The 14,548-nt window shown below is 45.5% G+C and overlaps 1 protein-coding gene across 1 annotated transcript; it reads left to right on the top strand.

The window, feature by feature from the left end:
- The first annotated feature begins 208 nt into the window (after positions 1–208).
- On the top strand, positions 209–1,995 carry LOC146184438 (rho GTPase-activating protein 6-like). The gene has a single exon (XM_084608536.1). The coding sequence runs from the start codon at positions 209–211 to the stop codon at positions 1,853–1,855; it is 1,647 nt and encodes a 548-aa protein (XP_084464662.1). The 3' UTR covers positions 1,856–1,995.
- The last annotated feature ends 12,553 nt before the right edge of the window (positions 1,996–14,548 follow it).

Below are 14,548 nucleotides of genomic sequence, written 5' to 3'. Positions count from 1 at the left end.
GCGAGTTGTAGACGAGAGAATAACGCAGTAATACGAAGAAACCGGCACTGTTTACCAATACGAGCAACTTGTAAAAACGAAAGACAGGTATCTTGTATTCCTGGATGCAAGGCCGCGAGCAATATTGTAAACGAGTTGCATTTTGGTGCCTCCGGTTGTAGTAGAAATGAGTTGACATGCCATGATTTTCTGTTGCCGTCATTTCAGAATGATTCAGCAGCAACAGCAGGAGCAGCACACCGGTCGAGCGTCATGTCGGCTGTTCAAAGTCACGTGCAGGCTGTGGAGATCGCGGGCCAAGTCCCAGTTCAGGGTATCTACGTCCAGCGTTTGCAGCTGGTCCCCAGAAGGCTGCTGCCGGTGGAAGTCCACGGCAGGGATCATCCTCACGGTACGGTCCACGATGCTACTCGCACTCACCGAGATGGAGTCCTCGGCCTTACAACGGCTTGCTTTAAATAGGCTGCAGAGCATCGGTCTGGGCTGCAAGGTGGATATACCCAGAGATGACGTTTCGGAGGCAGCGGCGAAACATCGGAGAAGGCCTGCCTTGCTCCGTAAAAATGCTTTTACAATGTGTTTCTCCGAGAGTATCAAAGAAAATTCAGACATTTCTTGCGGCCAGGTGTTCGGCGTGGGTCTGCAGCAGGTGGTGCAGAGCGAACAGCATCGCTTCTCGGCTTCCACTCCGGTCCAACCGGGCTCCAGGTCCTCGGAAAAGCCGTGCCCGGATGCGGGCACGGCCGACGTGCTCTCGCGACGCTTTCTCTCTTCTGCCACCGACTTCTCCACCGAGGTCTCCCGAAAGGGCAATGTGGAGTCGCCATGCCACCGCAGTTCAAACACGGACCCCGAGGAAAACGACATACTAGCGGTGCACGGCCCGCAGATACCGCGTTTCATTAGCTGCTGCCTCAGTTACCTCGAGAAGTATGCCCTCAACACTGTGGGCATATTTAGGCTCAGCGGCTCCAAGAGGAGAGTTCGTCAGCTTCGCGATGATTTCGACAGTGGCCGCGAGGTGAATCTGGACTTGGAGCGCCCCTCGCCGCACGACGTGGCGCAGCTACTCAAAGAGTACTTGCGCGACCTTCCGCAGCCACTGCTTACCAGGGGCCTCTACCATCCCTTCATCTACAGCCAGCGCGTGGCCGACCGTAGAAAACAGCTGGACATTCTGCGAGAGCTGGTGCGGCTTCTTCCCACGCACAGCAGGGACACCCTGTGGGCGCTCCTCAAATTTCTCAACACCGTGGCCGACCACGCGGTGGACAAAACATCATCCACCGGGCAGCTCCTCCAGGGAAACAAGATGGATGCTATCAACCTGGCTACAGTTCTGGGACCAAACATATTACGCTTCAGCCAAACTTCCCAGAAAGACCAATTTATTGTAGAAAACCTGGAGAGGGCTGACGAGAGCAGCGCGATCATTTTGGTCATGCAGCAACTGATCGAAAACTACGAAGAACTATTCAAAGTATCGGCCGAGGAGTTGGACAGCCTTTACAAAAGGCTGCTCATCGAGAGCCCCGAAGCCCTCGAAAATCTCCTCAGGAGGCGATACAACAGCGCCCCTAGATCTGAAGACGAAGACGGCCGGGACGAAGTCTTCCATGGTGCGAATGTAGAGGACGAGGACGAGCTTGAAGAAGAGCTGCGAACGGAGGTAATGCGTCCCACGACTACGACGCACCAGGGCCAAGAGCGGCGCTCGAACGCTCAGCAGCAGGAGCAGTTGGTGCCTTTCCACATCACTCCTGATGAGCCCTCAGAGCGGCGGCCCTCCGCATCACCTACTGGCACGGAAGACGATGACAACGACGTCGGTGATGTCCTTGTCGCCAGTTCATAGCTTGCGACGCTGAACGCGCAACTAGAACTCACCTCCTAGCGCGCGGAGCGACACTTGCCACCTTGCATTCACATTACTGAGCGATTGAGATATTTGAAAGGAATTTACATAAAAATTGAAGGTGATTTTTTAAATTAGGATTTGCGCCGTTTTTGCTGCTGTTCAACTTTGTACTCATTTCATCCGCATTAGAGAACACATTTAGTGGTCTAGAACTATCGATTGCGGCTAACATTAGAAAATAACCTTACTAATAAATAGAAAAGCTTAAGTGACAAGAACATAACTCGTCATGCCCGTATTTCGCGTACACTACAGTTTGACCATAAGCCAACCTTTAGCATGGCACTGCTTACTCCCTCCTCGCACGTGTGGTGCACGGAACGGGCGGTGTTCGATTGTTTTTTTTTTTTTTACGCAAGCATGCCACGAAGGCTCCTGCTCTTATCGTTGTCGGTGAGCCATTTGGAGAAGTCTTGTTCCTCTGTTTCGGTTAGTCCCTCTTGCGGCAGAATCTGTGTCCTTTTAGCCCTTGCCCCTGCACGTGTCCACAGCAGGTGGCGAACATCCACATCTGCAGATGGTGTGGAACACTTGGGGCATGTGGTGGGTCTGATGTCTTCTTAATATGACGATGGGGTAAGGGCCACCCCAGCTCTTGTCCCTCTAAGGGAAACCTCCTCCAATCTCGTTAAGTTAGGAGGGAAGGGGAAAGTACACGGGGGAATAGGAGCACGTGTACTTTTCCCTAAAAAGGATGCTAAGATGGGAACAACTGAGCATGCATCAAAAGGGAACCTGGGGGGGGGTGCATTAGTGTTTGGAAGTTTGTGTGTGAGGTCGTCAACTTTCCTCTGCTGAGCATTCTCAGCATTGTCTTGTGTTCAATGTATCTGGATGAGTATCTTTGTTGCTTTCTTGAGTGCGTGGATTTTCTGGGTTACACATAGTGTCTTTGTCTCTTTCTTCAGTTGTTTTATAGCGGCTAAGCGGTCTGTATAAACGTGGGGTTCTGTTACGGAATCAATTTCATTTATGGCCTTCATAGCATCGCGGATTGCATAAAGTTCCATCATAAGCGGATCCGGGTATTGTGATACATATTCATTATGTACATTTAGTGCACTGCGTGTTGGGCTAGTAGCTGCTGCTCTACCGCCATATTCTATAATTTTTGCGTCCGTATATGCAATACAGGTATTTAACTGGAAGTACATCAACCAGAGGTCAAGATGCCAGCATTACTTTACGACGAAGCCGAGTAGTCCTGTTTCTCTTAATAGTCATGAATTCCCACGGAAGGGGTCATCCATTGTTAGGTTGCACTGTCACTTCGTCATACACGGATGCTATGCGCATAACAATTTTTTTTTTCATATTCCTCGTTGCTTGTCGTTGTTCAGTTAATCTTGTCAACATCTTGGGCTGTGCAAATTCTTAGAGAATAGGGATAGAGGTAAGTGTTGGTAAGGCCGTTTCCAATTCCACCTGCTGTCACCTCGCGAGTCTTTGGAATTGGGCCTGGTATAGTATCTTCGACTGTAACAACGATTGTACAAGACGTCTTGCCATGTCCGCTCGAGTTCCCCCTCCCCTAGACAACATGCGTTTTATCAAGTTGAAGGAAGTCGCAGCTACTTTTTTCACTTTTTTTTTATTCATTCATTCATTTCTTTATTCATTGCTAGGAAAGGCAGAGAGGTTAGTCGGAATGAATAAAATCTGACCGGCTACTCTGCACTGGAGAAAAAGAGGAAAAAGAGGATCATGCATGATGCTTGGCGATGTGGGAGAAGGCATATGAAAATTTATACAGACATGGTAATTTATTTTACAAGCACGAATAAACTCCAGTGGAGCACTAAAACGGTAGAGCCCGCAATTATGGGAAATTCTTCCCCTTGTCCTCCCAAGCACCCAGCAGCAGTTCCAAAGACAGAGGCCTCTTGTCAAAATGCTTCAAGAAAACGGCTAGCACATTTCTTTCATGCGCATACACTGGGCAGACCAATAATATAGGGTCCACAGTCTCTTGGATTCCACAAGGTGAGCATTCCGGCGGCGAGTCGACCAGTCCAAATAAATGTAAAGATCTGCGCTTGAACGCCACGTTTAAATGCAGTTTGTATAGCAAGCATGCATGATGGTGCGGAATTTCACGCGGAAAATAAAAAGTAAATGTTTGACAGAGCCGCCTTAGGCGAACGTGTCGGGCATCTGGCTGGGCCCAATGAGCTGCCGTAGAATTTTTCAAATAGTTCTTTAGCAGACACGCCGTATCCGCTCTTGAAAAAGGCACAGCTGTTTTGAGGCCATTGCTGAGGCGACATTTTGCTTTACACCTTCCTTTTCATTTCCATGGCGCCCGCAGTGGGGATTCAATCAAACAATCATGTACGTTTGCAGTCGAGCAGATTTATGGAGGTCAATAATGTTTAGTGCCAGAGACTGGTAGGCGGTCTGCCATAAGAAATTTTCCAAATTTGCAATGCTGTCTTTGAATTCATGATTATACACAATTTTGGGATGGTTTCCTACATATGTATCGAATAGATTCCCGAAGGGCTACAATTTCACCTGCGGTTGACGTAGGAGTATATCTTTTAAAGGAAATGTAGAGTCGTTTCCGGAGTGGGTTGTGACCACAGATGCAGCGCATGCCTGTGCTGACATAGATCCGTCAGTGTATACGTAAATATAAGGGTATTCTCACCATATGTGCACAAGAGCAAGTTTTTTGAGCCCTCTTAGTAGCACTATTGATTTTTTTTAGTATCCCGGAAACACGAAGGTGCACCATCACCCATGGTGTTTAGGCGGTACGATATGGGAGGGCATATCCCGTTGGTACATGCAACTGATGGTGGCGGAGTTAAAACAAAAAACTTGTAAAACTGCAGTCCGGCCGCTCGCCCAGAATTTTACTCACTGGGTGAAGAAGGTGTCGTGTAAGTGCGCATAAATTTATGCGAAGTGGTTCGTGAGACAAGTATGTGGATATTGGGCGAGCATGTACCTCTTCGATTGTGCCTTTGATAGAGGCATACATGGACTGTACAAGGAATATTTTCAGTGCCTGCGCTTGCACGCTCTCTCAAGTCCGCGAGCAGGAAATCCTTATATTAAAATTCTGTGAGGCTGTAGCGGATGCAGCCAACAAACAGTCTCGCAAAGTATTTGTAAAGAGCGCTCAGTGCGACTCCATTTGATACCAGCTATAAAACTGAGAACATCGCAAAAACTGATTAGCCTTTTCTTCACCTTAATAATATGTTCTGACCAAAATAGTGTGCGGTCTATAATTACTCCCAAACATTTGTGATTGAAGACGTACGGTATCACAACTCCATGAAGAGTAATCTGGTAACGTCTAACACATTTTCCCCCAAATGCTAACACTGATGCCGTCGGTACATCCATGTCGATGACACAGCTCGTTTCAATCTCGCACCTTGTTACGGTTGCGTCGAACCAGAAGCTCATGTACAGATTTCAGCATATGCGCGGATGTGGATATTAGTTGGATGTACACTCAGTAGGCCAATTAGCGCAATGTTAACTTAAGTTGGGCTCTGGACTCCTCCCTATAGAGCGCCAGGACAGACCTGATAGAGTGTAGTATCTCCATCAGGCTTAGTCAGGTAAACAGAGCGGCCGTTGATATAGCTCACAGTCCACAGTACAGCCGGCCGCTAACTCCCATGTCGTAGAGTCCATCAGGAATAGCATCATCAAGGACGTTGTCGTAAGCCCCTTTATGTCTGAAAAGACGCAGTTACTAGTCGAATCGGACGCTTTTCGTGTTCTACTGTCGCCACCTGTTCGATGTGGCTGTCGTTGGAAGAGCGTCCCTGAAGAAATCCAGTCATCATAATAGGATAAAGAGTATTATTCACTCAAGTCTTGCCAGCACCATTCGTTCCATAACTTTTCCAACACAGCTTGGTAGTGCAACTCTCCGGTATGATGTAAGTTCGAGAAGGAGCTTTCCAGGCTTCAAAATAGCAACCAGGCGGCTAATGTTGCAGTGTTCAGGAACAGTACTAGAAGCCCATGTATTATTGAAGTAATTATGTAGCGCAGTTGAAGCATCCCTGCCTAGGTTTGATAAAGTTGAATAAGTACTCCCATCAGGACAAGGAGCAGATGAATGCCGACAAGAAGGAAGAGCGACGTCCAATTCAGGTTTAAAAAGGGCGAGGCATTTTGATCATTCGGCGAAGGCAGCGCAAAACCTCTGAAATTGGTGACTGCGCCTGGTTTGTGCCACCAACCATCTTACAAAAATCTTCAGCTACGTAAACTTCATAGCGGCGTTGATGAAGGGACAGAGCACGAAAAGGGTGCTTTTCTTGCGGAAGTGAGCGCAAGCTTCTCACAAAATTCCTGATACGTGACACTGGCTTACGAGGATCAATTGGTGAGTAGAACTATCTCCAACGTTGTCGTGTTAACCTCTCCAGATGGTGCAAATTTTGTCGTTTAGCTCGGCGAGAACGTTCGAGATTTTACGCGGATTTCGTTCTTTTGTACTTCCTTGTGTCCGCCGACGAACCACGCGAAGCTTCTCAAATTACACGTCGATGCTACACACCGACGCAGGTACACAATCATAGCAAGTGTTCTCACTGAGAGAAGGAATAATCAGGCCCTTCATTTGAGATGGTGACTGGAGGTGCACGCAGGAAATCTCCACAGATACATAGATTTTACAAGTCATCATCCGAGACATGGTAAGCAAGGAATATTTGTAGAACGGGAAATAGGGCTTAGGAAAATATGCAGCGATGATAATGACTACCATAACGAACTACATTCACTGAAATCAACACTAATCTAGAGGAAGCTTTAAGCAAACGGCGGCGATTTGGCTATACAGAATACAGCGTGACAAATTTGCAAGCATGAGCAACATAGGGATCTGTGCGGAAAATATTTGAATGCACCGCGGACGTCATGCCGGTTTGCATACGAGAAAAACAAATAATAGAATGCAGAAAAGATCGCAGAAAGAGAGCTGTATGTTTTGTAATCTTTAAAGATAATTCATACCTCCTCTAAAAATGTAACATTCGTGACTAGCTCTTCTTCATGTGGAAGAGCATTTATAAAAACGAGAACGCCAAGGTGATTTTTGCAATAATATCGGATCTTTCACCACGATGCTACTCTACTTTCGCATGGTTGAATTTCGACGTATTTTAGCTATTCCTGATGTCAGGTTTCACGACGTTCTGTTTCATTTACCGACATTCTTCATTTATTTCCACGCTCGTCCCCTCTGGGCACTCGAGGGTAAGATTATTCTAATTGTGAGAAATTATTCAAGCAATAAATAGCGTCTCACCTTTTGAATAGCGACCTCCAGGGCGGGAAAGAACTGACGCGAAGGTGGACGCCGACTTTTGGACTGCTTCCATCCTTGCCATTTTTTCTCAACACTCGGTTAACGTTCCTGCCCTTGTTTATTATTGTATGTCTTTCTTAGCTAGATCTCGAAAGCCGCGTCACGCGTTTCGTGTCTGTGTGTTAGGCGAACTTTATAACTTGATTGCCTATTGTAGCCGAAACCTAAATAGGCCTAACATGACCAAGAAGTGCAAAGATGACTACATCCAAGGTATCGTTTGCTCAGCAGCTTCAGGCAAAATACACTTGAGAACGTTTTCAGCCTTACTCCGCTCATGTTTCCAAGTCGCTGAGTAAGAGAGTTTAAAGATGCTCTTTGAACGATTACACTAGTGTAGTCTATTACAGGCAAGCAAATGGGCTGTATAGGAAGTAGGTGATTCGATTGAGCTTGCCGAACAAAATATTCAAGCCAAACTGTTCTTGTCCCTCTTCGGGATGTTAAAGGTCAGGCTGCAGCCCATAATATGAAGGTCAAAGAAAACGAAACCATCCATTAGAGGGCAGGTTGCATTGTATATAACGTCACAAGAAAAATACACTTTCTTAGAAGTGTATGGAGGGTTTAAATGCTCAACACAAGATGCAGATGTATTCTTGCACTAAGGAACACGATTAAAGATCACAATTCCTCTGTATTGCTATGCAAAATGTCGGTCTGGGAGCTTTTCTAAATCAGCTTTTAAATCGGGGCGGGAGTTTCGTTAGGTCGAATGGAAGGAAGGAACAGCTCAAACGGACGGGACGTGTAGGAAGGCGAGACGGACACATGAGCCTACACGTCCCGTCCGTTTGAGCCGTTCTTTCCTTCCATTCAATATGAACCAACCAGCCTGACAAAGACCTCTTCTTGATTTCGTTAGGTACCATAATTAACTCAGAATCTGTTGATGACCTTCCGTCCTGTCACGGTGTTTATGATAATGCCCTTCGGGAGCTCTTTCTACCCAGGCTTAGATTCACTTGGAGCGAATTGAGCCACCCTAAACAAGCTCAGCGCCAAAAACAAAATCTGCTTTGAGGACGTTGTTGGAATGCGAGCAGCGGATCCAAAAATTACGCGAAATAAACCTGCGCAATTTCTAGAAAGTTCAGTTCATTTCATTAGTCGCACGAACTTAATTACAAGCGCGCGCACACATGCACGTACACATACACATAGACATACCTATAAAACGTGCTCGTATCATAACTGACATTCGGGCACGTGCTTCATATCATTCATTTTAGCTCCTCTATAATGCAAGAAAGTAATTAAATGACGAAAACGGAAGTTGAATATGTAAGATCAGGATTCATTGTGATCTCAGCAATAACGTTCGTGAACTTGAACAGCGTAATGTAACCTTTAAAGACATGCGTACTTGACGATAATCCATACCTCCAAAATAAATTTTTGCAGGCTGTTTCTTCACGGATATTGCCCAACCTTGGATAATTTTCGTACTTCCTCGGATATTATTTTCAGCCACGAAATGCATGGAGCTGATTCATTTAGCCACTTATTTTGTTACTCTCCTTTACCTCACAATCAATTTTATCCGAACAGGTAGGAAACAATTCTGCACTCTAAGGCTGACCTTACAATCTAAGCATGACTGCTAAAATGTATAGAAATGTGCCCTTTCAGACCGCTGCTTAGGGTCTGAAGCTGTGAAAAACATGCGCGCTCGTGCGAATTCGCGAGATCGTTATTCGTGGGAAAACACGTGCTGCAAACACCTCCCCTCTTTCACCTTGGAAGACCGGTGACTAACGCAGCCGATGAGGCTTAGCGTACGCTGAAGTATATGCTTGGGAAAAGGTCCAGGGGCATGGGTAGGTGCGGAATTCATTGTGATTCGAGGGGCAGAGCGTAGGAAGAGAACAGCGGGAGGGTTTTTCCCGGCTTGGTTCATACTTCATACTTCCTTCTTACTCCGCTATACGCTTCTCTGAATTAAGCAGAACGAAGCATGTTTCTCTAGTGTTGACAGCCTTTTGCATCACTACGCAGCAAACATCTAAAGGTCCTACTCAGCGCAAGAAGAAAAGATATTTCCCTGCATTGAGAGGTGAACACACCTGCAGTGAAAAAAGATTTACCTCCTTTTGTGTTACGGAAGTGCTGCCATCTATGAGCACAAAAAATCAAACCATTGTTTCCATTTCAAAATTTGTCTTTTGCACGAATCTGTATGAAATAGGCTGCGTTTTCAACAGGATTGAGCCCAATGGTCGCCAATTCTTAAAATTTGTGTGTGCGTGTGTGTGCGTACGCGGGCGCGCACGCTATCCTCCAAAAATTTCCACAATGATGCAGGACGTACGAGACAAGTAACCAATAAAAACACTGGGGATTAAGATACCACGATATGCATGCTGATAGAGAAAAAGCAGTCACTGGTGGAAATGCTGGCCGATTAAACAATGGCAGCACCTTCGCTTAAAGAGGCGAGCCGTTCATCTTTTCTTTCGATGTTCTGCTTTTTGCTGCTGTTCCGAACTGGCACAAAATGCATCCGTAAAAGTTGCCTCTGTGCCGACAGTGCCCGAATTTTCATGCAATGCTAGTTTTACTTTTTTCGCAATGAATTTTTCGTGGTTCTTTAGCCACGTTACCGTGGCTAGACTAGGGAAAGTGTGCGGACTGCACTGCCGGCTCCGGTGTCCTCCGTAATGCACCAGAGAGGGTTCCCCGAGCCGCTGACGCCAGCATACACGTGCGCTTGCTGCGTATAATCTGATTACAGCGCAGTTAATCGGCCGTATTTCAGACCTTCTTTCGAGCTCCGCAGCGTAATTTTGTCTCACACTGCGACCTTCAGTTTTATGCGTAATCTTTTTTTTATTCGCCAAATGTGCCTCGCAACGATGTAGGTCTATACTTCTGTGAAACGTCCTATATTCAAGCACTAGAATTACTACCCGCATTCCGGGCCGGATTTGGCAAGGTGGAGGAAACCCTCCAGTAAACACTTGCCGCCAGGAATTTCGGACGTATATGGTTAAGCAAAAGCATTAGCATCGTCGGCACCGCATTTGAGCACTGCTCATGCTTCATGTGCTAAGCTAGGCTTCGGATGTCGTCTTCAGTCCGTCTATGTTGTAATTAGGGCCATAATTAGGACTTCTTCATCCCAACCTAGAACAATTTTTAGATACTGAACTAAACGTAATATACTGTGGTAAAGCAAATCTAAATGAAGCAAAGCTTTGCTACACATCTAGGCTAAACTTTTCTTCTGTGTGTCGATGCTGAGTCAAACAATACCATTCGCCAAATTTTTTTCGTAATTGCTTTTGTCGTTTTAGACTGTTATCTCAAAAACTTCTTCATCGACCTCGTGTTTAATATCCACGAGCGCTTAATCAATTTTTGAAGCGTTGAGGAGGTGCTCGCAGTCGCCGTTATATTTAAGCATTTTGTCGAAGTAGCGATGCGCAGTGCTCAGGTAAAAGTCTAGCACGTAACCGAACACGCTTGAATAAAAAAAAGCTGACAAGCTTTCTCGGGATCGAGCAAACTTAACAATTACAGTCTGCTGATAAAAGCAATTTTCTCTGAGGGATTATTGATTTGCTTGACTGATAATTTTGTTTATCTACAGCTGTTCATTTGACTGTTTGCGTTTTGTGAGCCAAAAGAGGCACATCACTGCTGCACAAAACAATGAAAGAATATGCACAACTTATGAAAGAAATTGTTCAATTAGTACCATTTGTTCTCTATTTTCTTGGCTTGCTTCACAATTTTTCATGTTCATAATCGATGCTGTCAAGGTACATTTCGCGTGAACGCACAAAAAACTACGAGTCTTTGAACATCCGCGCATACTATATATTAATGGCATGGATAATCATTCTAGATGGTCACCTGGGTTGTCCAGCACAAGTTTAACTCCTCATGCAAATATTTACCATGTCGAGTTGTTTTTGGAAACAAGACGTCATTGCTCGGTGCACAGGCGATTCGGCCCAGATCCGGGCAAGCGCACACCACACGCGACCTTCAGTGAAACCCCACTGAACTGATGAATTTCCCAGATTTAGGATGGGACAACCGTGTCATTGCATGCACGCATGTGACTGAAAGCTGAAGGCGAGGTTGAGAAGTGGCCGTCGCGAACTCCTGAGACTCCTCACGAGACAGTGATAGCAGCGCGTCGTTTCGCGTCGCTTTTCTGGCCCAGCAAGCGGTGGGCAGAGCCTCTTATTATGAATATTTTCCTTGGAGCGTGCTTGAAGACTTACACGGCGCAACAAGAAAAAAAATATCCTGAACGCGCCAGGAAGAGGGACCGGTGTCGATCGGTCATTCGCAGTGCTTTCACAGTTCTGCCGTAAACAGCGCGCCCAAGCTGAGGTTACATGACTTTTGTTGAAGTGCAGCTGTGCACTTGCAGACAGCAGCGCAAAAATTCAGCGTGGATCCTGTCTGATGTTAGAATAATGAGAATCATTTTGAAAACATCTAACGAGTTTGTGCTCCATTTTATTGCCTAGTAAAAATGCTGCTCTTTTGCTGGCTCACCATACACCATCAAGCGGGCATCGTGCAAGACGCCCGCATCTTGCATGCAGCGAAGAGCTAAAGCGCGCATTTCATGCGCCGGCATGACGTGCAAGCGACAGAGAGCGAAACCTATTGCAGATGCATTATCAGGCTGCTTCTACACTTCCTGTCCACGTCGCGCAGGGTTAATATTTTTTCAAGTGTTCTAAACTCTGTAGCCTCGACGAAGCGATGTAAAAAGCCGTGTACCAAAAGCGGCATTACCTTCTAATGAATATACCTTATAAAAATGTAAAAAAATAATTGTCAATTGCTATCTGTGTTTCAAGAATATATACTTAGTTCAAGTGCTCAAATGGATTCATTTTGCCATTAAATACATTTACTAGCACTCTTTGAACTCATTTCCTAGCCTCTTTAAATCACCAAAATACACATACAAGCTATTTGACAACCTTCCAAGCACCAAATGCTATGTCTTGACAGCAAAAAAAATTAGATTTTTCTTCTTGTGAATATTTAGGCTGCGATTGTACTTCCAAAAAGACATTTGTGAATAATCTTTTAGAAATAGATGGGGTCAACCTAACTTTCAATTTTATGCCTATAGAAGTTTCCGCCGATGTCTCTTTCTACCTAAAATCAACAGGGCTTCCCAGATCAGAACGATAGGACCGCAGGCTATCATGTGCCAAGGCAAGATTTAATTTCCATGAGAAGGGTATCCACGGCTGTTCGAGGGCAGGAGTAAATAAAGACCTTTATTTGAGGTATGGCTCATGCAGTAGACAAAAATTGGTCAGTAATGAACAATTTTGTTTGCAGTTTAACAAAGATTTCTCGTTTTGAAAAAACGCTGCACCTTTAAGTTCAATTTTCAGGTTTAGCTTTTGATGCCTGCCTCTTCTTCAGCTCGGGCTTGAATATCTGAATGATATATTCTGATGTGTCTTTTGCTTCCAGGCAGCCATTCAAGTGGACATTTACAAAAACGACTTAAAAGACCTTCGCAATCAATTTAACACCAATAAATTAAGCTATGTGGTTTGTGGTACTCTCATATTTATTTTCTGAAAAGAAATATGATTGATGCTCCTCGGTCTCAGTCAACGATATGCTTTTCTGGGCCCACCCTGCAGCTAGAGATCTCTTTTTGTCTGGTTATTGCATGTATTTACTGATTAATTTGTAACGTTATAAGTATAATTCTGGGTATCATTTATTACTTCTTCAAAATCATCCAGTCGCTGATGACAAATGTTAGTCAAATTTAACTTTTTCTGAAGAGTGTTGACGATTTTATAGATGATTTAAAAACTAAAAGCAGTTGTTTAAACTCGAATATTCGGAACACAATTTGAGAATAGCTTTCTCATATGAAACTTCTGCCTCGTTACTTAAAGTATTGAACATTTACAGCCTCCCGTATGTAGCTTGTCCTATTTTCGTGTTATTGTGGTAGAAGACCGGGTCGAGATGGCAAGGTAAGAGATGCTGTGTCTCGCGTTTATTACGATGAGCAACCCAGGCGTGCCCCACCGGCGGCATCGTGGGATGATGAAGATGGTATGTACACGTGAAAGAAGAAGATTCATGGAAGGCTCACACAATTTTCGCGGGGGGTCGGAAGCGGCCAGCCTGGCCGCTCATAAGCAAATGATGCATCGCGGCGCACAATTGGCTTCAAACGAGACAGATGAACTATATCAGTGCCACGGTGATGTCGGTCGGCTGGGGAATGAATAGGTGTCACTTTGTAGCTCACTGAGGAAGTTAGGGCCATGACCGTGTATAGACCAAGGTAGCGCAGGTAAAGTTTATCACTAAGGCCAGGGGTGCGAAGAGGTGCATAAAGTAGTACTTCGTCATAAGAATGTAAAGAGACCTCACGATGAGTAGAATCGTAGCAACTCTTGCGATCTTTCTCTCAGGCTTCTGTGTTGAGGCGAGCAAGGTGACGGCATCTGGCCACACGGGATACGACCTGGGCACGTACTGATGTGGAGGAACAGCACCCGGCCCGGACAAATTTCAGTATGAGATTTACAAGAACTTGAGTGCCGTTGCACTCGCTCAACTATTAGACACTATAAACAATGTATGGCTGCATGGTGTCGTGCCTGAGAGCTGGACATCCGCTGTGGTGATCCCTATTCCCAAACCAGGAAAGCCCCCAACAGACCTCGCTAACTTGCGACCAATCTCATTAATATCAAAGCTGTGCTAGCGTGCAGAGAAAATACTGGCTACACGACTTTCTTAGTGGCTGGAACAGCACGGTTTTTATCATCCCGCTCAAATTGGATTTCGTCCATACATAGGTACAGAGGACGGGTTGGCGGTCTTGGCATCAGCAGTACTGTCATCTACTCGCAGCCACAATGTGCGTACCATATTCGCAATGGACGTTGAAAAAGCATACGACCACATCAGTCATGCTGCAATCCTGAACGCCATTGACTTGCTGCAACTACCTTTGAGAGTACACAATTTTATTCATCATTTTTAGAGGGAAGAACTTTTGCAATACGGCTCAGTGGTGACGCAGTTGGTTCGTTCATTTCGCTACGTGGCGCGCCCCAGGGATCAGTATTGTCACCGACATTGTTCAATATTGCTCTCATCCCACTGGCATTGCGCTTACATGACATCCCTGAAATAAATTTTTTGCAATATGCTGATGATATCACGGTATGGAGCCCTCACCAAGATCTCCTCACTCAGGAGGCTGCTCTCCAATCAGCTTTAGATATTACCTCTGATTACGCTTCTTCCATTGGCCTTCAGTT

This window comes from Amblyomma maculatum, chromosome 7 (assembly GCF_055883805.1).
Source record: "Amblyomma maculatum isolate TAMU_Amacu chromosome 7, ASM5588380v1, whole genome shotgun sequence".
Lineage (NCBI taxonomy): Eukaryota > Metazoa > Arthropoda > Arachnida > Ixodida > Ixodidae > Amblyomma > Amblyomma maculatum.
The sequence above is the reverse complement of the archived record's forward strand: the minus strand, read 5'-3'. Positions and strand labels throughout refer to the sequence as shown.